Source organism: Capronia coronata, assembly GCF_000585585.1.
Source record: "Capronia coronata CBS 617.96 chromosome Unknown acBCG-supercont1.1, whole genome shotgun sequence".
NCBI lineage: Eukaryota > Fungi > Ascomycota > Eurotiomycetes > Chaetothyriales > Herpotrichiellaceae > Capronia > Capronia coronata.
The window spans coordinates 2,808,878-2,834,450 of NW_006912893.1; the positions used below are offsets into that span (position 1 = coordinate 2,808,878).

A 25,573-nucleotide genomic window follows, 5' to 3' on the forward strand; every position below is an offset into this window, starting at 1 on the left:
GCTTCTTGATGTTCACGCCCTGATCCACCTTTAGGACTATCTCAACACCATCTCTGTCTTCTCCAGCTATGGCGGCCAGCCGAAGCCGATGCTGGTGAGACTTACCCACGCCGTGGAGCCGCCTCCCTCCTGCTGCTGTGGCCACTCGTTGTCCCTTCAATTGGCCATTATTCAGCGGCGCCGCTTTCTGCGCCTTTCCGTCCGTACGGCGCCGTCGTCCTGACTCGCCCTGTTTATCTGTAGACCCTGACGGCGGGAGAAGCCTATATTACCCTCGGATCTGTCCTCGCTCTGTACAATAAGTTCAGTTTTCTTTCTTCCCCCTCTTCCCTCTGCTTCCTCCACCACATATCACACCACTCGGCAACCAGCACGATCCTGATCGCCATGGCTACGGCTACCGCTGCTCGTACCTTCACCAAGGCCTTCCCTCGAAGCGCTTCCTCCGCCGCCTCGTCCCTCCGTCTCGCTGCTCGTCCATCAAGAGACAATGCCGCAAAGCGATTTTTCCAACAATCCTCCCGCCGTCACTATTCCTCCGCCCCGGAGCCCGCGAAGAAGTCGAGCACCGGTGCCATAGTCGGAGGAGCCGCCGCAGCTGCCTTGCTGGCTGGTGGACTCTGGCTCTACAACAGCCAAGGCGAGGTGCACCTGAAGTCCGGAAGCGCAGGACAGTCCGCAGGTCTTATCACCCCAACCCCCGCAGACTACCAAAAAGTGTATGACGCGGTGGCCAAGGCTCTCTGGGAGCACGACGAGTATGAAGATGGATCATACGGACCTGTTCTGCTACGACTGGCGTGGCACGCCTCGGGCACCTACGATGCCGAAACTGGCACCGGTGGAAGCAACGGTGCCACGATGCGATTCTCGCCGGAAGCCGACCATGGCGCCAACGCCGGTCTGAAGAACGCCCGCGATTTCTTGGAGCCCATCAAACGTAAGTTTTGTCTTTTATCGTCTGTTTTCTTTCGGCTGGGGGCGATTACTGACGATTGCTTTATGCAGAACAATTCCCGTGGATCTCCTACTCTGATCTGTGGATCTTGGCTGGTGTCTGCGCCGTGCAGGAGATGCAAGGCCCGACCATCCCATGGCGACCAGGTCGACAGGACAGGGACCTCTCCTTCTGCACCCCTGACGGTCGTCTGCCCGACGCCTCCAAGGACCAGAACCACATCCGGGCCATCTTTGGCCGAATGGGCTTCAATGACCAGGAAATGGTCGCTCTCTCTGGCGCACACGCCCTAGGTATGTTTTTCTGGGCCCGCAGGTTACCACTGTATGTTTTCATGGACTAACCGCTGTTCATAGGACGATGCCACACCGACCGCTCTGGCTACGATGGCCCCTGGACCTTCTCCCCGACCGTCCTGACCAACGACTACTACCGACTCCTCCTCGAAGAGAAGTGGGGCTGGCGCAAGTGGAACGGCCCCAAGCAGTATGAAGACCTCAAGACACACTCGCTCATGATGCTGCCCACCGACATGGCGCTGATCAAGGACCCCATTTTCAAGAAGTACGTGGAGAAGTACGCAAAGGACAACGACGCCTTCTTCAAGGACTTCTCCGACGCCGTCGTCAGGCTGTTCGAGCTCGGCGTGCCTTTCCAGAGCAAGGCCGAAGACAGAATGACCTTCAAGACCCTGGAACAGTAAACGTCACGGAGTTGGAATGTCCAAACGTGATTTGACTGGCTGGGCCCTTTCAAAAGGTCTTTATCTCGAAGCAGAAGGAGGACAGACAAAATGACACCAGACCCCTGTGCCTCTCTCTTCGTGTTACTTACTTCCCCTGAGTTGTGTTATCTCGCACTCTGCATTCTGCGATGGCGCTATTTGGTGTGTGAGATTTTCCTGAAAAGGTGTGCCTTTTGCGGCTCAAGGGCCAATGGCAACAGGCGAGGCATTTGTGTGAGAAAAGATTGGATTCCAGAAGTCGGTGATGTACAGAAAAAGACCGCAAGTCTAGAATTTTGCCTTTTTAGACCTGCGTTGGAGATAGAGGCTAGACAACTAGACATACCCTGATACAACTATTTGAAACACAACGAGTTTTCGTAGACGAGCCAGTATAGTAATGGTAATGAGGAAAAGTGGTGGAGATATTACGTATTATCACTGTGTACGCTTCTCAACCCCACAAGGCTGTGAACCCCTGAATCTGCCCGAGCACCTTAGGTACCTTTTACAGGTACCTGGCTGGGGGATGTTCAAACCAAACCCATTTGTTGTTCCTGGTTTCCACATTCCATGTCCCTATTGGCAAGTATATGCACAGGGTCTCTTCAATGGCATTCGCGCAGAGTTTGCAAGGTTGTCAACGCCTGGGCTGCATCCGAATAATCCCCCTGCGACACGAAGACGGCACGGGGTGGTGCGCTTGCTCTCCCCCGCAGGCAACCAGGTCAATTGCGCCGCGCGTCAGTGGTGTTGTTTGCTCATGCGATGTGGGCAGATATAAGAATGCGAGCCATGACGCTCTTACCCCGTGTTCACCCAAAGCCAACCACCAAAGCACAGGCAGGTGATTCGAGAACCAGACCAGAGGTTGGGATTGGTAAGCAGGCTTCAAGACCCCTTTTTTCCCTTGCCGACGGAAGCCGGCCGCTGTACTTTCGCAACGGCGGGATTGTCGATCTGGATACTGTGCAAGGATGAAGTCTCTTGGAGCCAGCTGGTCATCGGGGCTTTGAGAGAAACCTACTCGCATATCGAACCGTTCAAGAATACACTCTCGGATATATCGCAACACATGGGAGGAGATCATAACCGACGGATCCAGACAACGGAGCCAACTCCTCAGCAGGACCCGTGAGACCATGGTCGGCATGTTGGCATGTTGCGATCAATGGCTCGGTGACTTCGCTAGGGTCAGTCCTGTCCCCCAGCTTCAAGCACTCGCTGATGCTGGGGCAAGAATTGTCCTGGCTCACGTCGCTATATGTGACTGGTATATTGGAGGAGAGAGAGAGAGAGAGAGAGAGAGAGAGTGTGTGTGTGTGTGTGTGTGAATTTGGCTCATTTGATTGATAAGACAGGCAACCGCTCTGCGAGGCGTTTTCAAAATCCAGGTCAAGTGTTTGTTGTGCGAGGCTCCGAGTGGGTGCAAAGACGTGGAGTTTTGCGAGACTGTGGGCCTGGCATAGATGTCTTTGAATGCCTTGATTCCCAGGAATTGTCAACCCGACGCTATGTCGCACTGATGAGTGAATCTCCCAGCTCGGGTCTTCTGACCTTCCATCGCGGCCTAGGCCATGTCGAAACTTCACACTGGCAGATGTGAGCGGGTGCGGCAGGTTAATGAGACGTGTCTTGTCAGGCAGTGAAGACCATTGTTGCGATCATAACAACCGCATAACAACCGCGCCAACCTGAGCCAGCCTTTTTTACGCTGTGGACCTGCAAAAGACATCCCTGCCATAACAGAAGCAACAGAAGTCTTCCAGCAACTGGTCACACAGACTTCATGATATCCAGCGGAAACATTCTCCACGGCACTGATTCAGCACGGCAATGGCAAATCCTGTGCAAGCTCAAGGCACCGTTTATGTTCCTCAGTATCCAAACTGGGGGTGGGAGCTGCCGTCCTGTCGTGCCCGTCCGCTTGAGCAAGGCCAGGGTCTTCCTTACCTTGTTAAACATATCAGTCAATCCCACAATGACTTTGATTTTGTCCTCCACCTCCTGGAGGTCGCGAGTCGTTTCTACCTACCACCACAGCTAGCCACACAGCATATGCTTCTGCCACCGCCGAGGGATCTAGCGTCGATTCGATTGCCCCTCCACCGCAACTGGCAACGAGTGTTCATCATGAAAGGTCTGTCATCTGACATCAGGTACCATATAACCCCGACTAATCATGCAACAGAACTACCCGCGCAGACGAAGCAGCCACTGGAGCAAGAGCTGGCACAATACATTGATCAGAAGGGCAGGATGGCACGCGCTCGAATGATGAAGAACTCCTTTGGATCTGGTAAGACACACAGTCTGCACAAGTCAGCGGCTGTCCTGTTCATGCTGGAGATCATCCTATCCTATGGGTCATACTGACAAGTGCTTTGCAGGCTCCCGATTCCGTCGCCCTCGTGTGCCAATGAGTGCCATCGAACTCATCGATCTAGCCAGTATGGTCTTCAAGTTGCACACCGATACTCACACGAATAACATATTCATGGACGCTGTGACAGTCAATCTTGCGGTGCTCCACGAACTCGATGCCTGGTGTGCAGAGCAGTGGAATCTGCTAAGCGATCAACATTCAGAAATCTGCGAGCGTCAAGAACGATCGAATGACAGTGGATTGGCGGAGGAGCGTGTAACAATAGCCCATGAGATAAGGGTCTTGTGGCGTCGGCGTGAGATACTCTTTTTGGAGATTGGGATTTCGGAAACTGCTAGGAAGAGGCTCGATACAGCGAGGCATGCCACAGAACTTAAGGGCAAGTTGTCGAGCACTCTGACGGAGAGTGAGCGCCAACACAACGAGGAGGCATTGAAAGCCTGGTACGGAGAGTGGCTGGTCCTTCGGCACGCCATGTTGATCGCTGCCACGAAGGTGCATCAACAGACGGGCGACAAGGAGTTTTTCAAACGGCACCAGTACGAGCTGTGGGACCTTGTGGACGCCAGGCTGGAGTATTAAAGGAAGAGAGATGCAGAAGCAGATACCCAAGTCTGAGCTCTCAGATTGAGAGGGAGCCGAGTCCTACTTCCATATGTGAGGGCATCTCTTACTGAAACAGGATGTGTTGTTGCCCTCCGGCGATGCGCTCGATCACCTTGTCGAGCCGCCCTCTTTCCGCATGTTCCATTGTCTTTATTATATTGATTCACGTCGGTTGCCCGAGCATAAGTGGCAGACTGATCTGAGATGACTACTGGCGTCCAGATGCACATAACTCGTCCGCGTGTATACTGTAAAGCCGAAACATCGTCCGCGATGGGAGCAGAGTGTACCAGGAAAGGATGCAATAAGACAGACAGTAACAACTTGAAGCAGCACCCAGTACCCAGTTAAGCTGATAGTCTGGATGGGAGCGGGGGAGCGAGGGAGCGAACTTGGAAACAAGAAGGGCGCAGGCAGTCGGCTAAGTTGCCTTTGGAAAACATCTTCTTAGTAGCACGTACTAGTAGTACTAATAAGGTCGACCCTACGTAGCAGCACCATACAGTAAGTACCACAGCGGCAGCTACATGACCTATGAGTCTTCTTCATACCTACCTATGTACCTGGTAGGTAGGAGTGCTTGAGACAGACTACTCGAGCTTTGGGATGTAGAAACCTGCATCTGCATCAGCCCGGTACCCCCACAAAGCAATGAAGCAATGTACTCCCCGTGGAGCAGCCTGGACGACTTTGGTCTGCTGTGAAGCTGGACCTCTGATGATCTTGCACCACTAGCACCCTCGCTACATTCCACCAGCGACCTGAAGAAGTGCTATAGGTGCACGGCCTGACATATTCGACAGCCTGGCCAGCGCCTACGGTCAACCGACATGTCCATTTGTGTGGAGGTACTAGAGAAGCCCTCTTCCACTCTTGGAAAGGTCCAACGGCGTGGTCGAAGCAGCCAGCATCCGACGGACCAATGCACCAAGCCACGGATTGATTGGACTGGTGTAAAAATAGCCTGGGCGAATGACGGCGTTTGCAACAGCCAGGCGAGGCTGTTGGACAAGGGTCTGCTGCCACCAGGCGCTTACAGCCCAGCATCGACGACATGGGATTCGCCCATCCGCATCGGCGCTCGACCCGCTTCCCCTGCATCATATGCGTCTCATCTCTCATCTTGGAGGCCAGTCCTGTACCAGTATGGCAGCGACACGCCGTAAGTGAGATGGTCCAATTGAACTTCCCTCGGTCGCGTCTTCCGTCGCGACCCTGTTGTTCAGTTCTATCTCTGGTTACACTCATGCAACTGCCCGAGTTTACCGAGCCTGGGGCCTCAAAACTCGATGCCGTTGTCTATTGTTGTGCTACCAACTATACGTTTCTGGGTCTGGACAGTGACGGATCCCAGGCAAGTATCCCATTTTTACCCATGCCGCCATGTTTTGTTTATTTCGAGTTCTATACCTTCCCTCATCCATCGTGGGAGAGGATTGTCAATCGGTCGACAGGCAAGTCGTCCATCTATATTATCCTTCTTCCTGTCCTTTTCAGCCTGAGCCTGAGTTTCAATAGTTCTGGTAGCCGCGCTGTGCGACCCTCTGGCTATTAGTTCTCTCTCTGAGGCAGGTACTCAGTAGAGCCATCGATGCCCAATCCTTTTGTTCCTGTGCCTTTATTTTGATACAACTGTCTGTCAGCTCTTAAAATTCTAATATCAATCCAAGTCCCACTGGTTATCAGTGAAAGAAAGCTGCTTTACTTCTGTCGACCACAATCCCCTCCGACATGGCCTCTGTGTTTGAGGGAATAATCTCTTCTCGCCGTCGAACGTCAAGGTCGCGATCTTGGTCAGGCAAGCAACTGCATTCCAGATGGGGTGATGCTGCCATTACTGCTCCTCACATTGGCTGGAGCCAACAGCACCCGGAAGAAGATCTCAACGAGTCAGCCAGTCAAGCTCATGGCAGCCCTGATTCGCAAAAGACTCTGGTTGATAACTCGCCCGATGTCTCCTACGGTAGAGACAAGGTGACGAGGGGTATCGTGGAGCCAAGCAGGCAGCCAGCTCCGCCCATTGTTCAGAAGGAACGCAGTGCCATTGTTATCACCATTCCTCTACCATGGACCCGCAAGACACACCCGCGGTCATTGTCTATCGATCGGCTTCAGAGCCAGGACAGTCAACAGGTGACATCTACCACCGCTCAAGACTCATCGCCAGCACATGTCAGTGCCGGCGCTGACATGGAAGCGAGGGCTGTTGCGGAAGACTGGCCGCTTGTGGACCCTCTGAGATCCCGCACCTCAGCCGTATACACCACACTGCCGCCATACGATCATGTCAAGGGGCCTCTTTCAGAACGGGAATATTCGGGGAACGATTATGGACCTGGCCGTCTCCCTCAAATTCAGACAGGGGTGCCACCTGCCAGAAGCCAGCCAGCATCTGCTGTCTCGATCCTCAGCCCTGTCGCCGAATCATTCCACGGCAGGTCTGAAAGCAACAATGCAACTCCAAAGGGACAAACTCCAATTGCGCAAATGGCCGGCGACGGAGTCGCTACGACCGATACTCACCAAGGAACCAGTTACCAGAACCTTATGTCTCAACTGGACACTTTCCTTCCTAGAACACCCAGGTCTGTCCTACCTTCTCTGTTCGCTAGTCCCACCGAGGCTTTCGCTGCAGAGTCTGAAGCAACAAACGCGCAGAATACTTCGAAAGTCTCTTCGCGGCCAGAGTCTCGCGGCCTTGCAGCCGAAGGAGCTGCCTATATGCGAAACAAATCTCGAAGTGGAGATGAACAGCGCAGCGGGTCACGAGACGCAGTCTCCGAAAGACGTCGCAGATCTGCTTCCCGAGGGCCCTCTGATGTCGAATCGATGCGGCGAAGACCTAACTCCCGCGACACAATGGGAAATAGGACGCCACGTCAGGTCTCTCGACAACCTGCCGGTCGACGCGCTGATTCACCAGACCCTTGCGGTCGGGGAGCCATGTCACACGCGGCGAGGAGTCAACACACCTCGCGCAATGCCTCTCGCGAGCCCGCTCTGCGCCCTGACCAGTCTCCGGGCCCTTTGAGTCCAAACAAGGAATTCGGCAATTCTTTCGGCCAACTAATATCCCATGGCTCCTCTCACGGCGGCGGAGCTCGCGGTCGACTTCCTATGTCACCCATGCCGCTCACTGCTCCACGCGCTCGAGGAACATCAACTCGCCGGCCTGGCTTTCCTGGAACAAGGAGTGAGCGTATTCTCGCAGGAGGACCGGCTGTTCCCCTTTCCCCCTCTATTGAAACAATCAGGATCATGCGTCGAGCGCACTCGCGCGAGGCATACGGCAGCCAGCGTGCCAGCTCGCCCGGGACACTTGGTGGCGCGCTGGGAACAGATGTCCAAAGCGGCCCAGCGACCCCTCATCGCACTTCTGACGACACCGGCCGACGCGCGGTCTCGGTCGATCCTGTTCGCCGAACTGTTGGGCCACGCGACGACATCATCATTCACTGGGCCAGCCTGCCGACTCAGAGCAGTCCTGCCACCAGTCAGTCTTCCGACTCTTCATTTACTTCTGTCAAGAACCCTCCATCGCCCGAGAACGGCGCAGATAGCGAGTCGGATGCCGAGTCAGAAGCGCAAATGAAGGGCGGAATGGACGACGTGTACTTCGAATCGCGCAAAGGTTGGAATGGTCCTGCTGGAATGAAGGGCGTCGACAGCAAGGGGTTCTATGGAGACGTTGTGCAGGATTATAAGGCCATTGCGAGGGATGTCGAAGCGGAGCTGGCCCAAGCATACGAGCCACCTCCATCCGCGACATTCAATATCGTCAACCTGGTGGTGAACAAAATGGACAAGGACAGGGATAGAGACAAGGAGAAGGAAGGGGAGAATGACAAGGAGACGGAGAGAGTGTCTCCTAGCTACGGAGGTCCCGAGCTGGTTCCCTCACACGAAGAGCTGTGGGGATAAGCAAAGAAGGACGCTGTCTGTGGATGTGGTGAGAGTTCAGGAGGAGGAAGCGAGGGTATGAAATGCTGTCCTCGATTGATCACGAAACCAGGCGCTTGGGATACTCGGGACTACACCCCTGACCAAGGAAGGTGACCTCTTGATCCACATCACATGGTGTCGTCTACTCATCCGAGCTGGACCTTTCCTTCTCACCTTATAACTAACACAAAGTCCTTTGGCAGATCACGCACCAACGCCCGAAAATACACGAATGCATGGACGCACAGTCACCTCCACCGTTCGTTCATACATTGACAAAAGAACAGTTCCTGCAGACGAAATTTCCTGACCTTTCAGCAGTTGAAGTTGTATTTTCATATTGAGAGATATCATTCCCTTGATGTTCCCTTTGTTTCACTACTGCATCTTCTTTTGAATTCACGCAAAAAGAAGATAAGGATGTCTCGACGGCATATCTATCTGACTTGGAAAGCGATCATCGACGGCTGCGAGCTGGTCGAAAGAACCGTCTCCATTCATGACAAGGAGTGGTGAAAAGAGTGGATGTGAAAGACGAGCAGGAGCAACATGAGAAAGGAAAGCCTGGACGAGGAAGGCGAACACGCGTGAGAACTGACAGGGCAACATTATGGGCGAACTTGAACATGCAGCGGAAGAAGACTGTTTGGTTGAAGAGCGAATATCAGAACTCTAGGAGGCAAGAAAGGAAGGGGCATCAGTGACGCAGAGGAGGAAAGGGAAACAAACCACCAGAATAGAATTTGACAACCCATTCGATCCAAGGCCAATCTTGACACCATTTCTAACCATTACATCGAAAACACGGACGTGAACCGAAAAGAAGACGAGAACAGGCCCATCCTTCTCCTGATTAGGCTCTTCAACCCCAGATGAGGCTGGCGACGAGAGAAAAGCAACCCAAACCATACCAAACTATAACATCACTGCTTGTTGGGACATGGAACCGGCAAGGGCAGACTGGACATCGGTCTCTTAAAGGACAGACAACAAATCAAACGACGCAAGAAAGGGGCCATGAGAGAAAATATCAGCCTGTTCGATGGATGATGGGCTGCTCTCGGAAACAGAAGACGCTCGCATTGTAGTAGAGGAAAGCTCGAATGAAACCCATCAGTGATCATCGTCGTCAAATCTCTCATCAAGCTATCGTTCAAAATCGTATATACCTAACGCAGCCAGCCGCATAGATATCCCAGGTACCGTCCAGCTATCAAATCCAAAAAAAACTCCAATGTGCTGCTGACGTACTTTGCATAATGTCGCCGTCCTATGTACCGAAAAATGCTAACAGACTGGCGGAGGAGATTCATGACCACAATGGCCATGACTGCACTCGTACAACCAGTCATAGCAATCCCAAATGCCCTCAAAAATGATAAATCATGTTCACTGCTCTGATGAGATAATCGCTAATAAAGAAACCAGACATCTTCCCCAACGGACAGCTTGCTTCGTGATTCCATCTTAGCCTTGTCAGGCCTGCTCAAGCTTGCAGCTCTTGACCGGTCGTAAGGCCGATGCAAGGCTGACAAGAAAAGGAGAAAGTCGGACATTTCACATCACCATGCAACCGCCACTTCTAGCTCTCCGACGTCCTCCTCTTGGCCCGCGACCGGCAGAATATTCCATCCCGCTACCATCTTCGTCGCCAGTGGCTGTGTCTGGAGCGGCGCCATCCTCGTCATCCCTCACCCTGTTCTCGGCGTCGCGAGCTCGTCTCCTCCTCCTTCTTGTACTCCATCCTTGCGCTGCAACGCCCACTTCTTCACTGGCCACCATCCATTCCGCCCACTTGGCTTCCAACCGATCTGCAGCGCCCCATCGGCCAGTTATACATCGCTTGTAATGTTCTTCCACGGTTTGTTGCCATCCATAGAAGGCCTTGAGGTGAATGATCTGTGTGGGATAGAGCAGTGTCTGGATCTCCACCACTTTTCGGACCTCTTCCCTCTCGCCATCTTCACCCACCCGGTTTGTTTTCTGCATCACCGACTTCTTCCGACCTTGCATGACACGTCCGTTACCCTGCAAGATTTCCCGGACTCCTGCCCAGGTGACATTGGCACAATCGAACGCGACAAGTTCGAGGCCCTTTTTAGGCAATTGGGATTTCTTGGTTGTACTTCCCCGCTTGCGGACCTGTTCGGAGGCTTCAATAAGGACAAGGTCCGAGATCCGGGTGTTATCCAGACACAGAGACTTGATTTCCGGGCATGCCTTCAGAAGGGGCAAGACACCAACGTCACCCATTTGTTCACAATAAGAAATACTCAGATGCTCAAGAGTCTTGGCTGCTTTCGACTTGGACAGATTTATAAGGGTTGCATTCGTGAGAAGCTCGACTTCTTCGACCTCCAGATGAGTTAGCCGATTTGTGGTCTGTAACAAGTCCTCCAGGGCATCATCGGTCAAAGCGGTGTTTTGGCAAATGCGGAACCCTTCCAATAATGGAACATTGTGAGCAAGCGCCTTCACACCCCTGTCAGTCAAACTTCTGCATCTTGAAATGTCAAGATGTCGTAGACGCCGAGGAGGAACTATCGGGTGGTCGGTCAAAACGTCTCGGTCAGGGTCTGAGCCATGGACCATGATCTCCAGAGCTTCATCGGTCAAGCTGTCACAGTGTTGGAGGATGAGCCGTTCCAAATTGTTACGTTGGAACAACTCGAGCATGAAATCGTTATCATCCAAGCCTCTAACTTCGGATGCGCGGAGATCCGTCAGGTTGGGACAAGATTGAATGACCTTCTTCAGCCCCTTGGTATCGATCTGGGAGCACCAGTCGATATTGAGCAGTTCCAACTCTGGGCAGTGGCTGGCGATGATCTTCATTGTGGCGTTGTTGATGTTTTGCATGCTGGGCATGTTGATGTGTATGAGACGCGGGTTTCTGAGCAGGAAGAAGTGAATGGATGACCGTTCAATCTTGCAACCCTCGATACTGAATGATTCGAGGTTCCTGCACTCTTGATTGGTCATTCTCGTCCCCAGACTCAACCATTGGTCTCGTAACTGGACACATCCTCTCAGATTCAGGTTCTTGACAAACGCTCCGGCCTTGAGCATGATCTTGACCAACGCTTCCGACGTGATTTGCTGGTAGTAGCCCTGGCAGTCGAGACTCGTCCAGAGTTGTCCGTCAAAGCACATGTCGTGCCATTCTTTGGACACTGCAGATACTTTGATAATTTCCTTTGGGGACAGAAATGATAGAACATGTATCCGGACCTCGTGTGGTAAATCCTTCCAGAAATTGAAGTCTGGCCGTCGGGGGAATGGCTTTTCTGAGATCTCGGGTAGTGGAATGGACGTGAGTTTAGGGGTTCGGAGGTCGATGGGCACAGGAGCGGTCGTGATTTCGTTGGGGTCTAAGGGTCGCAGACGGGGATTGGATTCGAAATACGATTGTTGGCTACAAGGAGAGCCGGGGGTAGTCGGAGCAGTCGAGAAGCCATTGGAGAGCTGAGAAGTGTATGAGTTCGGAGGAGAAAGCGAGTAGCTGGAGATTGGAGAGCCGAGAGAGACGCAAGAAATGGAGGCTTTTTGGCCAGACTTGTAGACCTTCTCGCTTGAGCGCGAGCGACCTAGCTTCGCCAAAGACGGAGACGAAGACATGCGCTGGAGACCTTGTAGTAGTCTGTGACGACTCTTGAGTTTGACCGGCTGGTCGAAAGCTGTTGTAGCTTCGACCGCTGGGCTTGCCGGGGTCATTGGTCTAGGAGAGTCGAGTTGTCGTGGCTGAGAAGAGGAGGACGACGACGACGACGTCGACGAGGAGGTGGTGACCGTGGTGATGGATGTTGAGTCCATGATGTAGGTCGGCTGCGATTGTACACGACTTGGTATCCAAGCGCAGATGCAGCTGTCCAGATAGTAGACGAGGAGAAGCCCTCTTCGCCCCTCACCCCTACAGATGGGGGATTATAGGGTATAGTAGAGTCGGCTTGGTGGCTGTATATGCGATGCCGGTGATAGTTGCGAAGGAGGACAGGTACAAGGGATGGCAATGAGCTGAAGACAAGCAACCACTGCCACGAACAATAAGACTGGTCAGGCGACGGAGGAGTTGGGGAGCGGTTGTAGGATGGGAACGAGGTCTAACTTGAACCACTGCAGTCCCCTCCACGACGTAAGGCCGAGACACGCAGTTTGATGGTCGGCTCTGCAGAGGTAATGGGGCGCTGGCAGAGGATCTTTTGACAGGGGCCCGAGTGCAGGGTGGTGGTGGTGGAGGTGATGATGATGATGATGATGATGTTGGCGGTGTTGGTAGGGTCTTTTTGCTATCTACTACGGGGACGCCAACCAAGAACATCGCCTACTCTGCTGTCACTACCGCTCGCTGCCACTTGCTGTGTGGTACTACATACTCTGTAACTCTGTACTCTATAGGTACCTAGGTAGTAGAAGAGAAGAAGGCGGGTGGATGGTGGGTTTCGATGGCGGACATCGGGTCTCAGGCCCCCTCCTTTCCCCCTCCCTTATCGATTAGCTTGAACCCTAGCCAAATACAGAACAGGCTTGCTAGGTACCCGGGGCTTTAGCCGGGTCTGACTGGGCCCTCAGAGCTGTTCGCAGGTGGCGGCTAGTGTTGAGAGATATCGATCACTGTTTCCGTATCTTAGCTGATGGATCCTTCCTGCGCACTGGCAGTAGCCGAACAACTCAACGACAAGTGTTCAGTTGCCCTCCCTGGTCAAAGGGTCTCTTTTATCCAACCACCTGCCGCCGTCCAGTGTGTCCACGCAGCCATATCAGATGCCCACTCACACCCCAACCCGAGGCTCGTCCATGTCCGACTGACTGTGAGACCGTTTACGCCAGCTGCCCAGAAGTCAGCAGCTCTGGTCGACCCACCATAGCATACCTAGCTAAGGGTTGATAAAGAAAAGAGATGGACAGAAGAGACATACACCTGTAGACACAAGACAAGGAATAAGTAAGGCGGCGCCTGATATCGGTCCTCCACCTGATCAACTTGCCATCTCACCACCTCACCTCACCATGCCACGGGTCCATGCCAGTGTTTCTTCCTTGATCACTTGGTTGGGTGGCATCTCGTGCTCGGATCATGCTACCACAATCTTTTCCCGTCGCGGCATCTGTGCCGGCGTCTTGGACGGCTCACTGTTTTTGCCATCCTGGGTCCCCTCTGCTTCGTATCTTGGCCACCCTCTAATTGGGTACCTTTCCTATCGCGACATCGACTTGGGACGGAGGGGGCTGGCCGAGTCCACAAGGGACCTCAGGAATATGGAGCATCCGTACACATGTTATCTCCATCTCCACCACGAGATTCGCCGGCCCAGAAAAGAAGCTGACCGAAACACCAGTCCTTGACACACAAAGTGTGCGGGTTTCTACCCTGATCCGAAGAGCACTGCACCTCTTCCATGGCAACTCGGTGCCATTCAGCCCAACTGACCGACCTCGACTCTTATAAGCAAGGGGTTGGAAACCTGGTCAGGGCCCAGACCTTGAGACGATATGCAAGATGCAGACTAATCGAGTTAGCCGCCGATGGCATAGCATGGGGTGTCAAGCGGCCGATGTTGCGAAGACAAATCCCCATTCAGGATTACTTGGAGATGAGAAGAATGCTACCAAGTGCAGGAGGGGAAGAGAATCGTCTTCGCTACCGTATGTTGAACTCTGCTTTACTTCATGGCTCTCACCTTTCAATATCGAACATCCGGGTTCGTAGGCCAGGACGCCCTGCTTGGGCAGGATGGTCGAGGTTTGGTTCACCACTCTGTTGACCTGGACTGCCTATCAGTACTACTGCTACTGTCTACAACTCCGTATGGCAAGCTCCACTTTTTCTGTGCAAGTCCGCGCACTGAAATTCAAGTGTCTCTGCATTTGACGAAATCATGACCGACCAGCGTTGGCCGATCTTGGCTTCGGAGGACAGCCCGACTCGATGCCGTATGGCTTCTGTACCGCCCGCCCCCTGGGACTGGACCAGAGATCATGGTGTCAGCCACGGTGCTGCCTCTTTTAGAGTCACGGCGTTGCCTTCTCCCCAACAGGCACAATGTTCTTGTCATCAGTGCTAGTTGCTTGAGCTACTGCTACTGACTTCCGCTATGCAGCTACACCGGACAGGATCTTCAACTTCATACACGTCTTTAATCCACATGGCATGGAATCCAAGTGAAAGTCAGCTAATAACAGTGGTCGGTCGGGCCTGACCAGCCTCAGCTTCCCCACAACACTGCCCCGGACTTCGACCCTCTTTGATGAAAAGAACCAGGTTCGGTCCCTTTTCAAGGAGGACCCCGCCCTTTACGACAATACTGCTGCTACGTACTGGGATTACTACTATTACTACTACCTACGTTCCTGCAGGAGATGGCTCCCATTCCTGCTGGCGTCAATGCACGACAGGTTGTGACCTCCGCTTCCACCAGGAAATTGGTTTCTAACGGTTGCCGTAGGTGGTACAAGTGCGATCTAAGGAGTCGGCGCCATGATTACCCGCTCTGTCCGCGTCGTCGTAAAGGTCAGTTCCCAGTGAGTGTTTGATAGGGACGCTGGAGAAAACCAGGTGGGTTTCAGAATGGTAGACTTATGGCCTCCGTCCTCCGCGAGATGTGCTGTTCAAACCTGCCGGCCGCTTGAAGAGAGAACGGGAATGAGTGAGCAAATCTCTTCGGTCAAATCAATGCTCAGGGTTGGTTTCATGATGTCTTTCTAACTAAGTTACGCTCTCTCTTGAGGCCGTGCTGGTGACTTGGCCGCGTGGCTCCTATATCCAAACTTGTCGTCGGACCGCCCAGCATCTTCGCGTAGAACACTGCTTCCAACCTTCCGGGAACCCTTAGGTAGTCTCCTCCTCTCCTCGCTGCAGCCCCAATATGCCTTGGCCAATGTTGTTCCTCCTCCGGCCCTTTCCATAGGCTTTGTCCGAGCCCGATGATATTTACAGAATTTTGTTCCGTTCCGGCCGTGTCAGGATTCCGCCTCGCCCAGTTTTGTCCAGCTAATTGCAATGAAAATTGCCCATGTCTTCCATAAGGCTTCAATATCGTTAAACATTTCGTCTTCGTTTGATTTCAGGTCGTAAGGATAAATCGCACTGTCGCCACTCAAAAGTCCTCTTGGAGCCAAGGGTGGTCCCGCACTTGCTCAATCGTGATCCTCTTTTCCACGTCTCGGTCTAGCATCTTGCGGATGAGCTCTAGGCAATCTTCCGAGTAAGGTAGAAAGGGGACTCGTAGCGGGTGGTCGAGGATCTCATCTGCAACAGGTCAGTGGGAAAGAGCAAGGAGGGCCTTCTCACAGTTCAGTCATACCTAAATTATAAAACGGGTCTGGCCGATCAATGTTAGCAAGCCTGCCTCATCAAAAAGGTCAACAGGGTCGACTACTACTTACTTTCTTTGTACGCGATCGTGTATAGCAGAATCCCCAGCGCCCATACGTCTTGTTCCTTGCCGCCGTATGGTTTACCTTGCAGGACCTCGGGGGCTGCATAGTCTGGTTGGGGAAGTCAGCCTGTTGATCGTCTCGCTTTGGAGCATCATGTGGACGACTCACCTATTGTGCCTACAAACACCTCGAATGGTCCGTTTTTGATGTAGGCCGCACTGCCAAAGTCGATCAACTTGATTCGACCCTCTCCGTCGAGGACGACATTTTCGTCTTTGATGTCTCGGTGGACCACCAACGCCTTGGTGTGGAGATGGTGGATGGCGTCAACCACCTGGCGGAAGATGTTGCGACTTTCGGCTTCGGTCATGTTGGTCCTGAGCTCGATGTAGTCGAACAAGTCCATGCCCGGGATCCCATGAGGAAGCATCTCGATGTAGTAGTTCACATCGTCCTCGAAGAAGTCGATCATCTCCACGATGTTGGGATGGCGGAGCCCCTCCCGGCGCAAGTAGTCGAGCACATGGATCTCCAATGGCACCGTACCAAGGCGGCGGTCCCTGGTCCAGGTGTCGACCAGGATTCGCTTCTTCGTGACATACTTCACCACCATTTTGCGTGCTGGGGCTTTCTTGTATCGCACCAGCTTCACCTGGCCGTACGCGCCTGACCCCATTTCTTCAAGAACGGTGAAATCGCTGATCGACTTCTTCTCGTGAGGTATATATGGAGTATGCGGGGGCGGGTGATCTAGTGGTTCTTCCAAGGCAACCGAGTCCATGTCCTCATTGAAGTCGGCCGACAGTGACAGTTCAGAGCTTTCAGCAGACTTCCTCGACACGTCCGAGGATGCTGGAGGTGAGGGCAGTGCGGGTGGCGGATCCGGTTGAGACGCCGGTGAAAGAGGACGCGATTGCACCGGGTGGTCTGCGTCTGCAGTGGCGCTGATACCGCTTGAGTGGATGTTGCGTGAATAGATGATCCAAACCGCATAGACGAGTTCGGTCACAGCCACACTTGACTCGCAAAGCTTCGCATCTTTCTCTTCGATAATGGCCTCATCCGACATAGGGTACACGGTCTCGCTGCGGATGACCCGCATCTGAACATCCACCATGATATCCGACCCATCTCGATGGCTGGCCGGAAGTCCGCAGGGCCGCAGGAAGATGTTAGAAGCACTTTCCTTACCTTCGCGGAGTGCAAGCAGAGCTCGTGCTCGGCGGAAGCTGTGCTCTGGTACAACGATCCCGTCAACAAGATCAACGCCATCTTCACTTGTCAAGATTTTCAACATATCCCCAAAGGTAGGTATCAGGTCGGTAAAGGGTAGACCGTCAGGCTTCTCATATCCGAAGAGCGAGGCAGAGAAGATACTATTGGCACTGCTGATCTTCAGAGTGCTTGGGTCCAGAATCATGACTCCGGCAATGTGAGGAAGGCTGGAAACGCGCAGTTGCCTCTCAGTGGGAGACTTTTCCACGGTGGTGGGGACGTTGACAAAATCCGCCGTCTGCGCAGTGAAGTATCCTAGGTGATGCTTGTCATAGGCGCTGAATGCACCCAACGGAAATTTCGGCAGAAGAGTCATGAGCGGGAGACCATCGAGAACGGTTCGACCCCAGATGGCAGTGAAATCGCCATGAGCACTTTTCACGGTACCCATCTCGTCAAGATCGAGATAAGCGACGTCTTCGGTGATCTCTTCGATGACCCAGATCAGGCCACCACGCTTTTCCATCACCCAGAAACTCGCCGCTCCTTTCGTGCCGTCTCGCTTTCGTATAGGGACAATATCCCCGCAGAGGAGGACCCCGCGGGATTTGGTCGAGGGATGATTCTTTGATTTGGGCCGGTTGTTCACACCAGAGCCACGACCCGACTTTGCTCTGTCTGATTGAGTGTTAGCCCTACTGGGAGCCTTGCTAAGCAGCCTAGCGGTAATCCCACCAGTTCTTGATCCAATGAACGACATGCCGGTGCTTGACGTTGTGCTACTTGTGCCGCTCGAGGGCGGTGAACGAGGCTTCTCCTCCACGGCCTCGCCCGGTCGAGCAAGTCTTTTCTGCAGCCAATGTCTTCGCTCTTCTTGAATGAGGGCAAGAATACTCAGCGACCTAACTTCAGCTCGGGTGACGCCGAAAATCAGACAGGCCAGATCGTTGGCCGCTAGGATTGTCCAGGGAGAGTCTGCCTCGGTGCGAAAGACAGCTTGATGGGCGGGTTCCCATTTATTGCCGTGACCGTGAACGGCAGAAGATTTACCACCAGCCGGGCCGTTGCCAACGTTGGTCAAGGAAGAGCCGATCGCCGAATTTGCAAACGAACTGTCGTCGGTGGAATACGGTTGTGCGAGGGCCTCGATCAGCCTTTGTTGTAAAGACACTGAGTTCACGTCCGTGTAGGTCCTCCTAAGGCCGGTGCGCCGGGAGCCATCGATAGAGTCTGCTCGGGTGGGCGGTATCCGCATTTCGAGATCTGGTCCTTGGAACGGATCGTCCTCATCCAGCGAAAACTTTCGCCCTGTATTCATATCTTCGGTACGGGTCCTTGCTGCGGCCTCCTCTGCCTGTTCCAGTTCCTGGCTGAAGCTCTTTTCAAAGACATTTCGCCCATCATGATGGGCGGGCCCTGTGAGCGGCCCCGTGCCAATACTCCTGGCGGTATTGTTGGCTGTATCGATGGGGAGTATGTTTGCTTTCTTGAGCAGGTCCATCATCCCTTGGATCTCGGCATTTCCGCTGACTCGTGCCTGTGCATCTACAAGTGCTGGGTTAGTGGCCCAGGCAGAACGATCCCGCACAAAGTCCATCGACTTTTGTAGAATGTTCTGCCTGCTGTGCAGCAACTCCTCCGATTGCTTAGCAAACGAAAAAGAATGGAGTGACTCGGAGGGAAACCGGTGGACATCTTCCAACACCGGGGATGATGGGCCGCTCATCAACTGGCTGGTTGATACTGATCTGGAAGATGAGCTAGATATGGGCGCCGTTTTGGAATATTGGAGGCTACGAGGCGCAAACTCCGGTTCTTCCAAGACCAAAGTCGGCGTCCGGAGGATGGGCCCCTGGCGCCTGATCCTTCGAAGTCCTGACCGGCCCAGCCCATGATCGTGGTCGACACGTGAAGCCCTGGGTTTGCGTCAAAACTCTGTCTTGGAACGGATATGTGTAGCGCACCTCTTCAAATTGCTCATCTCCTGGGCAGATCCCGCATCGAACGAGAACCGCATTCTATGGGAATAAGGGAAGGCATCGTGGTTGGCCGAGAGCAGGTTCGAAGTGCTCTTGTTCTTGGGGAGACGCAGTGGGTGTTCTTCTGATCCAGGGACAGCAAGGAGGGGCGATAGCGGTGGTGTAGTATCTCCTGTCAGAGCGGTCAGTATGTCGAAAGGGAATTTCCTCGTGATTCAGCCATGGATGTGACTTCAGACAGTAGCACCGTCAGGGCTTCAGTCCAGAAACATCGCGCGTACCATTGTTCTCTCGTCCATCGCGGGGCATGCTGGATATCTAACTGGGCGCTGTTCGTGTGCGGCCTCACCGGCCGGTCCAATGCAGAGTTCACGATGCTATAACAAATATATACATCCTCCAGCTGACAATGTACCGTGAGCGTGAGGGAGAGGGCAGGCGGGCACGGCAGCAAGAAGACAAGGGTCTGCGATTTCGTGCTGGTGGACGCCTCGATGTCGTAACGCGGGCTCGATTGCCAGGGCTTTTCCTCACAGCCAGCAAAATCAAGAGAACAACCGGTTCGGTGTAAGGATGATTCGATAGATCGTGGCGAAATGTTTTCGAGTAAGAATGACGATTACCAGCCGGTCGGTCACTGGATCAAGTGGTTCACCCAGTCGATACCCTCGTAACTTGCAAACTCTCAGAGTTCAACGCGGTGTGGTATGTGCTTGTGGTTCGCCAGATGGTAGTGGGAGAGAGCAGCGGCCTGCGCCCTGGGTATGGCATCCAGTAGTAGGGGCCTTAGGGCACCTGGCCGGGCTAATCAGAGCTGCTCGCCTGGAAATCAACCATTCAATGACGTGGAACGGAACCGCAGGCACAGATCTGGCCAAGCCGACTCGGCAAATCTCCTACTACGTACTACTAGCAGTAGTAGTAGTACGAATCGTCTATTTGCTTCAACTTTGTTACACAACGACGCTTCATCCATACCCATCACTGTTCCTACCTGGTGCGTGCATACGGGAGAGGATCTCATCTCTCGTCCCTGTCCCGGGGCTTTCAAGACGGTGCAGGCCGAATGCGAAGAAATACCATCCATACTACCCAGGCCATTTCTTCTGTCAATAGTTGTTGAAGCCAATATCCAGAAATTGTCGCGCCGTGTTTACATCGATACCAGGCGTGACAAGAAGGAGGGATAGCAACAGTGGGCTGTGTCTCAGATTTCTCACAAGGAGAAAGCATGCCTGTCTGCCGCTGCTGCTGCCAGGGACTCTTGTCGATCCGGCTGTTTGCTGCAACATGATGAGGTGCTATCGAGCCGCTGCCTTCTGGCGCAGCCTATTCAGAATCGCCAGCTTTGAGGGCATTGAGCATTGTTATTGCTTTCTCGTCGTTTGTGAAGTTGCAAGGTCGTGGCAGGCAGCGACCGCTCCTTGCAAGAGATTCCCCTGCTGGCTAACTGCGTTCAGCCTTGTATGCCACCCTGGATATTAGCCAGGGTGAACCCGTTGTCATCGCCCCCAGGACCCCTAGGATTCCTCTTTGGTTGATGCGTTCCAGATTCCGCAGACGGTTTTCTGGTTCTGCTCTTGGACTCGCTGTCTCTCCTCTGCTCAGGCAGCGTTGCGACAGAACTGACAAAGCTTGATCGATGCCTACCTTCACCGAGCATAAATGAAAAGGATGAATCCAGCAGCGACGGCCGCGCCGCAGTCTTTGTGCGCTGCCGATTAGCCTCTGTTTCTGGCTGAGCTCTCGGATTCTCACCAGGCCTCGTTGATTTGGCAACCATATCTGGGCCGACACTGGTTGGCCCTTGATCATCACCCGCCGTAGGCGGCAAGGGCTTTTCGTCTGCTGGTTGCCTTGATGCGGTCGGCGCCTTTGATTCATGGTCCGATTCTTCCCTCGGAACTGGAATGCTAGGGTTGGAGAGATACATAGAAACAAACTGGATCTTGGCCAGGGATGTGTTCAGGCTATGCTCCGCTTCCAAGTTGTCTGAGCCTGTCAGGTTTATGGATCTGAGGGATTGAATAGCCCCCTCGAGCATTTTTGCGAGGGACAAGTCTCGATCTTGCAGTTCCTGTAGTTTGCGATGCGGATCCGGCCTTTCGACATGAGCGACGTCTGAACTCGAAGCCCTGGACTGGGATGCCTGGTAGTGATTCATATTGCGCCGCACCTCACCCACTGCGGTTCGAACGGCTTTCGACACGTTCCAGCCCTCAGTTCGCTTCTGCAAACCGCCGGTGACTTCCTGAAATAGCCCTTCCAGCTGTTTCTGAGGCGAAACTAGCCGGGCTGGAGGTGGATTTGGAGAGTTGCGATGCCGAGGCTTCCTGGTCGCCGAGGCGGCGGATGTGCTTCGGCTGCTAGGTGTCTCGCTTTCTTTGGGACGTCTGCCGGTATAGAGTTGTATGAGCGCTGCTCCGGCCTCGCTATTCCGACTTCTGTCCAGGAGGATGGCATCCCTCACCAGAGACCGAGGGTCTCCGTGTGAGTTGGGCAGGGTGTAGTGAGTCAAGGCTGTAATTGCTGTGGTGTAATCTGCCTCGACGAGCGACCAGCGAGATCTCAGGAGCATTGCAACGCAAGTGACATCGACGATGTCTGGTCGCAAGTTCTCGGCGAAGAGAAGATCCCACATCTTGAGGACGTCCTTGAAGTCAAATTCCCGCCCGAAAAGGAGCCTGATCCAGCGGCTACGAACTGTCAGTGACGGGGCTCACAGATGGTCAAGAGCAGTTCCACTGACATAGAATATATCTGCGGCAGAATTCCAATAACGTGCAAGTGAAGCGCCAGCTCTGGGTCGACGGAGGCCAGGATTTCGTCGTGGATTCTCTGACTCCGTGCCACAATTGGCGAGGATTCTGTGTTTTCGCCCATCTCGTAGGACGGCTTTGCAGTCTGCATCACTGCACAGAAGAGATTGAAGGCATCGTGCTCCACAAACTTTGCGTCCAGGACTTCAATCATAAAGTCCGTGCCTTCGTCCTGTTTTCCCGTGCTGGGAACGGTGGTGGCGTCGATTGCATCCTGTTGGATCACCCACAGGATAGGTGCCAGTAGCTCGTGCATCCCCTGCCGATACCCAATATCGGGATTCAACTTTGCATAAATGAAAAGAATATCCAGCAACTTCTTCTGGGTCGCCGGTTCCCTGAAGAAGTAATTGTCTTGCATACATCGCGTCACATCCTGGAATATCTCTTCTCTGCTGATCTCATCTTGCCGCAGGGTCGACCAGGGAGACTTTGCTTCGTCAGAAGTCAGACCCTCGACGTGAAGTGGAGGTAGAAGTCAGGCCACGTACATTATCATCGTCTGCCAAAGGATCTGCCGACGAGTGAAGATCATTTGGATGCTCTATGAATCGCAGAAAGTGGTCTCTCAGAGAGACATATGCCGAGCGCGACTCGGCCAAGGGTTTGGACCAGGAAAGTTGACTCAAGGGGCCATAGAGGAGGAAGGCCTGATCAGGTTGGCAAATGGGCGGGAGAAATGTCCTGTCGACAAACAAACCTTCCAGCAAACCGAGCGTAAACCATCCTCGCACGGGTCGAAACCATCGCCGTCTCTCAAGGCTTGTCGTAGGTCAACTCCAATGGAAGTATTGAAGAGGGATGTCCAACGTCGCCTATATCGGTGAGCTCGGTGAAACGTACCAGCTCGAACGGCTTACTGGATATCTTGAAATGTGCGCATCATATACCGCCTAACCACAGTAGAAGTCGTCGTCTTCGGGGGGCTGTCGTAGCCAGCATCGCCGAGAGTCGTCAAGTCTAGCGGTTGAGTTAGAGATGGTGATGTCGTTCGAGTTGTCACTTGGTCCAGATCGAGTCACGGTTCCGATTCCTTGATGTTTTGATGCTTGGCAATGGAAGCTTACTAACCCTTTCCACGCCGCTTTTAAACACTGTTCACCTCGCACTGGCCTTCCTCTCCCTTCGAACTCGGATCTCTACTTTCACGCCAGCAGGGATTCTACGTCGACAGTCGGGCAGAGTACTTCGTACTGTTAGAAACCGCCCAACAATGGAATGTATTAGCCTGGTGATTTGTTGCAAGCCGCTGAACTTTGTCTACAGGGGTATCCGATAGAATGGGCGGCAAGGCTCGGCAATGCCCCTGGGGAACCTTGTCCGATCGAAGCAAATGTTCGGTCGATGAAGCATATGATGCACCTTTGAGCTGAAGTTGGAATGCAGGAGCATCATTTCAATTCTAGAATGCGACCACGTCTTGACTTGTTGGAACACTTCCAGTACGCAGATATAACCGCCTTTCCCAATCATAGCCATGCCTGTCTTCCTTCCAGAGTTCTGGTCTTCTCCTTAGTTCTCGAACACCAAGGTTTTCCAGTCTTTGCTCTGTTCCCACGCCGCGCCCACCTTGAAGCACGTCAAGTCCTCGAAACGCTTGCCAACAATCTGGAGTCCGGCAGGCAACTTGACGGCTGGGTCATCTGCAGCCGGGACGAATCCTACAGGTATCGAAAGGGCTGGATGACCTGTGGCGTCGAATTGTGCCGTGTTGTTGACGATACCTATTGGGTATGAGATGGTTTCGAGGGGCCCAGCCACCGGAGCACCAGCGAACGGGGCAATGGACAATGCAGGCATGGGCACTGTCGGCATCACCAGCACGTCGACAGTTGCTAGAACCGCGTCGTATTCCTGTGTGGCTTTGTAGAGCAGGTTGGTGCATTTGGCGTGCAAGCTGGCGCCGTACTTTTCTTGAACGTACAAGTACCTCAAGTATAGACTTTGGCCGCCCGGACCGAAGGAGTCGAAGGCTTTTTGTGATAGTCGCGCCGATGCACTGGGGCCCATAGCAGGGGCAGCGGTTACGCCGCGGTCAGTCATCTCCAGCTGCTTGCGTCCTGTGGTGTCCCCGAGAATCCCTTGCCGGCAGCCAATTAGTGGAAGAGAGCACATCCATGTGGTAATATGCCGTATGTGGCTGGGAACGGAGACTTCGACGATTTCGGCGCCTAATGCCTTGAGATCCTCGATGGCCGAGTAGTTGGCGTTTGCGATATTCGGATCCATTTCCTTGCTGTCAAAGCCTTCCTTCAAAACACCGATTTTGAAGCCTTGCAGCAGTTGGTCCTTCGGTTTAGAGGCAAGGAAATCGTCCAACGCGCTAGAGAACCGGAGAGATTGTGGAGGTAGATACGCCGGTTGTCGGTCGTCTCTCCCGTCTGGGCCGGCGATCACTTCAAGTAGAAGCGCGTTGTCTCGCACATTCTTGGTCATTGGACCGGCATGGTCAAACGTTGACTGGTGGCCGAGGATACCAGTGTATGGAACCAGGCCGAAGGTTGGCTTGAGCCCAACGATACCACAAAATGCTGATGGAATTCGGATCGACCTGTGCACCATATTCGTCAATCTCTTGGGGTGCTTCAGTAGAACCAGGAAGGGGAACAGAAACCGAATACTTACCCTCCCTGGTCACCTCCCAGAGCCATATCTACAGCACCAACTGCCACCAGACGTGCCGATCCACTACTCGAGCCCCCACAGCCATGATTGTCTGAGTATGGGTTCAAGATGGCGCCGGTGTATGAGGTGTTCGAGAGGCATTCCATACAGGCATTTTCGCAAGCTATAGTCTCGTCGTTCGTCAACTTTCGTGTGCTCTTCTCGTCGAGCTGGGCCGCAGCGACACCATGGTAGAGGTGGAAACATACCCGCCTTGCCTGCGATGATCCCGCCGGCATCCAGCACCCTCGTTATGATTGTGGCATCATAAGCAGGTATCCATTCTCCGTCCACGGGCGGCAGACCATTGAGGCATCTAACGCCGGCAACTGCAGTGTTATCCTTTACGGCCACTGTACATCCGCCTAGTCGATCGCTGGTAGGCGCGGTACTTTTGACTGTGCACCGTGTCGCCCATCCGCCTTTGTTGTTGTCCTCTGGGACATAGATATCGGTGCGGGTGTACACTTTTGGATCCGGGATCGGGAGGCAGTCATCTTCTTTCAAGACAGACTGCGCCGAATCCTCGAAGGAGCCAAGGAGAACGCACCAGTCATCTATGTCCTTGTCGGGTAACGATATACCGGCGCCTTGGGCCAGTGATTGCACCTCAGCTGCCTCGAGCTTTGTCGCACTGTAGGAAACAAAGGGAGTCCAGGTCAGTGTGCGGTGCAGTGTGGTTGTTCCTGCAGCCAGGGCGACTTACTTTTCCAAGGCTACGACTACCATCTTCGGTAATGTCAAGGGGATGAAAAAATGCGGGCGTCCTTCTCATCTCTCGTAGGTAGTCTACGAAGTACTGGGTTCTTAGATATATGTGCTAACCCGCGTTCGCGAAGGTTCTTATCAGTGCATAACCATCGGATGCGGAAAGCAAAGCAGACGGTTGCCGGCTCCCGAGTA

The 25,573-nt window shown here is 53.5% G+C and overlaps 7 protein-coding genes across 7 annotated transcripts; 3 read left to right on the top strand and 4 right to left on the bottom strand.

Annotated features, from left to right (window-relative positions):
- Positions 1-387: 387 nt before the first annotated feature.
- Positions 388-1,661, top strand: A1O1_00996 (cytochrome c peroxidase, mitochondrial; the record flags this gene model as incomplete). Its single annotated transcript, XM_007721910.1, has 3 exons — positions 388-940; positions 1,009-1,251; positions 1,315-1,661. The coding sequence occupies 3 exons, from the start codon at positions 388-390 to the stop codon at positions 1,659-1,661; spliced, it is 1,143 nt and encodes a 380-aa protein (XP_007720100.1).
- A 1,857-nt stretch (positions 1,662-3,518) lies between these two features.
- A1O1_00997 (uncharacterized protein) lies at positions 3,519-4,650 on the top strand (the record flags this gene model as incomplete). The annotated part of the gene is made up of 3 exons (XM_007721911.1): positions 3,519-3,822; positions 3,874-3,981; positions 4,073-4,650. 3 exons carry the CDS (start codon positions 3,519-3,521, stop codon positions 4,648-4,650), a joined length of 990 nt encoding a protein of 329 aa, XP_007720101.1.
- A 1,755-nt stretch (positions 4,651-6,405) lies between these two features.
- On the top strand, positions 6,406-8,595 carry A1O1_00998 (uncharacterized protein; the record flags this gene model as incomplete). Its single annotated transcript, XM_007721912.1, has 1 exon — positions 6,406-8,595. One exon carries the CDS (start codon positions 6,406-6,408, stop codon positions 8,593-8,595), a length of 2,190 nt encoding a protein of 729 aa, XP_007720102.1.
- A 1,578-nt stretch (positions 8,596-10,173) lies between these two features.
- A1O1_00999 (uncharacterized protein) lies at positions 10,174-12,429 on the bottom strand (the record flags this gene model as incomplete). The annotated part of the gene is made up of 1 exon (XM_007721913.1): positions 10,174-12,429. One exon carries the CDS (start codon positions 12,427-12,429, stop codon positions 10,174-10,176), a length of 2,256 nt encoding a protein of 751 aa, XP_007720103.1.
- A 3,281-nt stretch (positions 12,430-15,710) lies between these two features.
- Positions 15,711-18,934, bottom strand: A1O1_01000 (CAMK/CAMKL/PASK protein kinase; the record flags this gene model as incomplete). The annotated part of the gene is made up of 4 exons (XM_007721914.1): positions 15,711-15,862; positions 15,918-15,935; positions 16,000-16,101; positions 16,162-18,934. 4 exons carry the CDS (start codon positions 18,932-18,934, stop codon positions 15,711-15,713), a joined length of 3,045 nt encoding a protein of 1,014 aa, XP_007720104.1.
- A 1,709-nt stretch (positions 18,935-20,643) lies between these two features.
- On the bottom strand, positions 20,644-22,889 carry A1O1_01001 (uncharacterized protein; the record flags this gene model as incomplete). Its single annotated transcript, XM_007721915.1, has 5 exons — positions 20,644-21,883; positions 21,937-22,436; positions 22,498-22,656; positions 22,707-22,821; positions 22,867-22,889. 5 exons carry the CDS (start codon positions 22,887-22,889, stop codon positions 20,644-20,646), a joined length of 2,037 nt encoding a protein of 678 aa, XP_007720105.1.
- Positions 22,890-23,518: 629 nt separating this feature from the next.
- A1O1_01002 (uncharacterized protein) lies at positions 23,519-25,399 on the bottom strand (the record flags this gene model as incomplete). Its single annotated transcript, XM_007721916.1, has 4 exons — positions 23,519-24,557; positions 24,632-24,794; positions 24,880-25,304; positions 25,377-25,399. 4 exons carry the CDS (start codon positions 25,397-25,399, stop codon positions 23,519-23,521), a joined length of 1,650 nt encoding a protein of 549 aa, XP_007720106.1.
- Between the last annotated feature and the right edge of the window lie 174 nt (positions 25,400-25,573).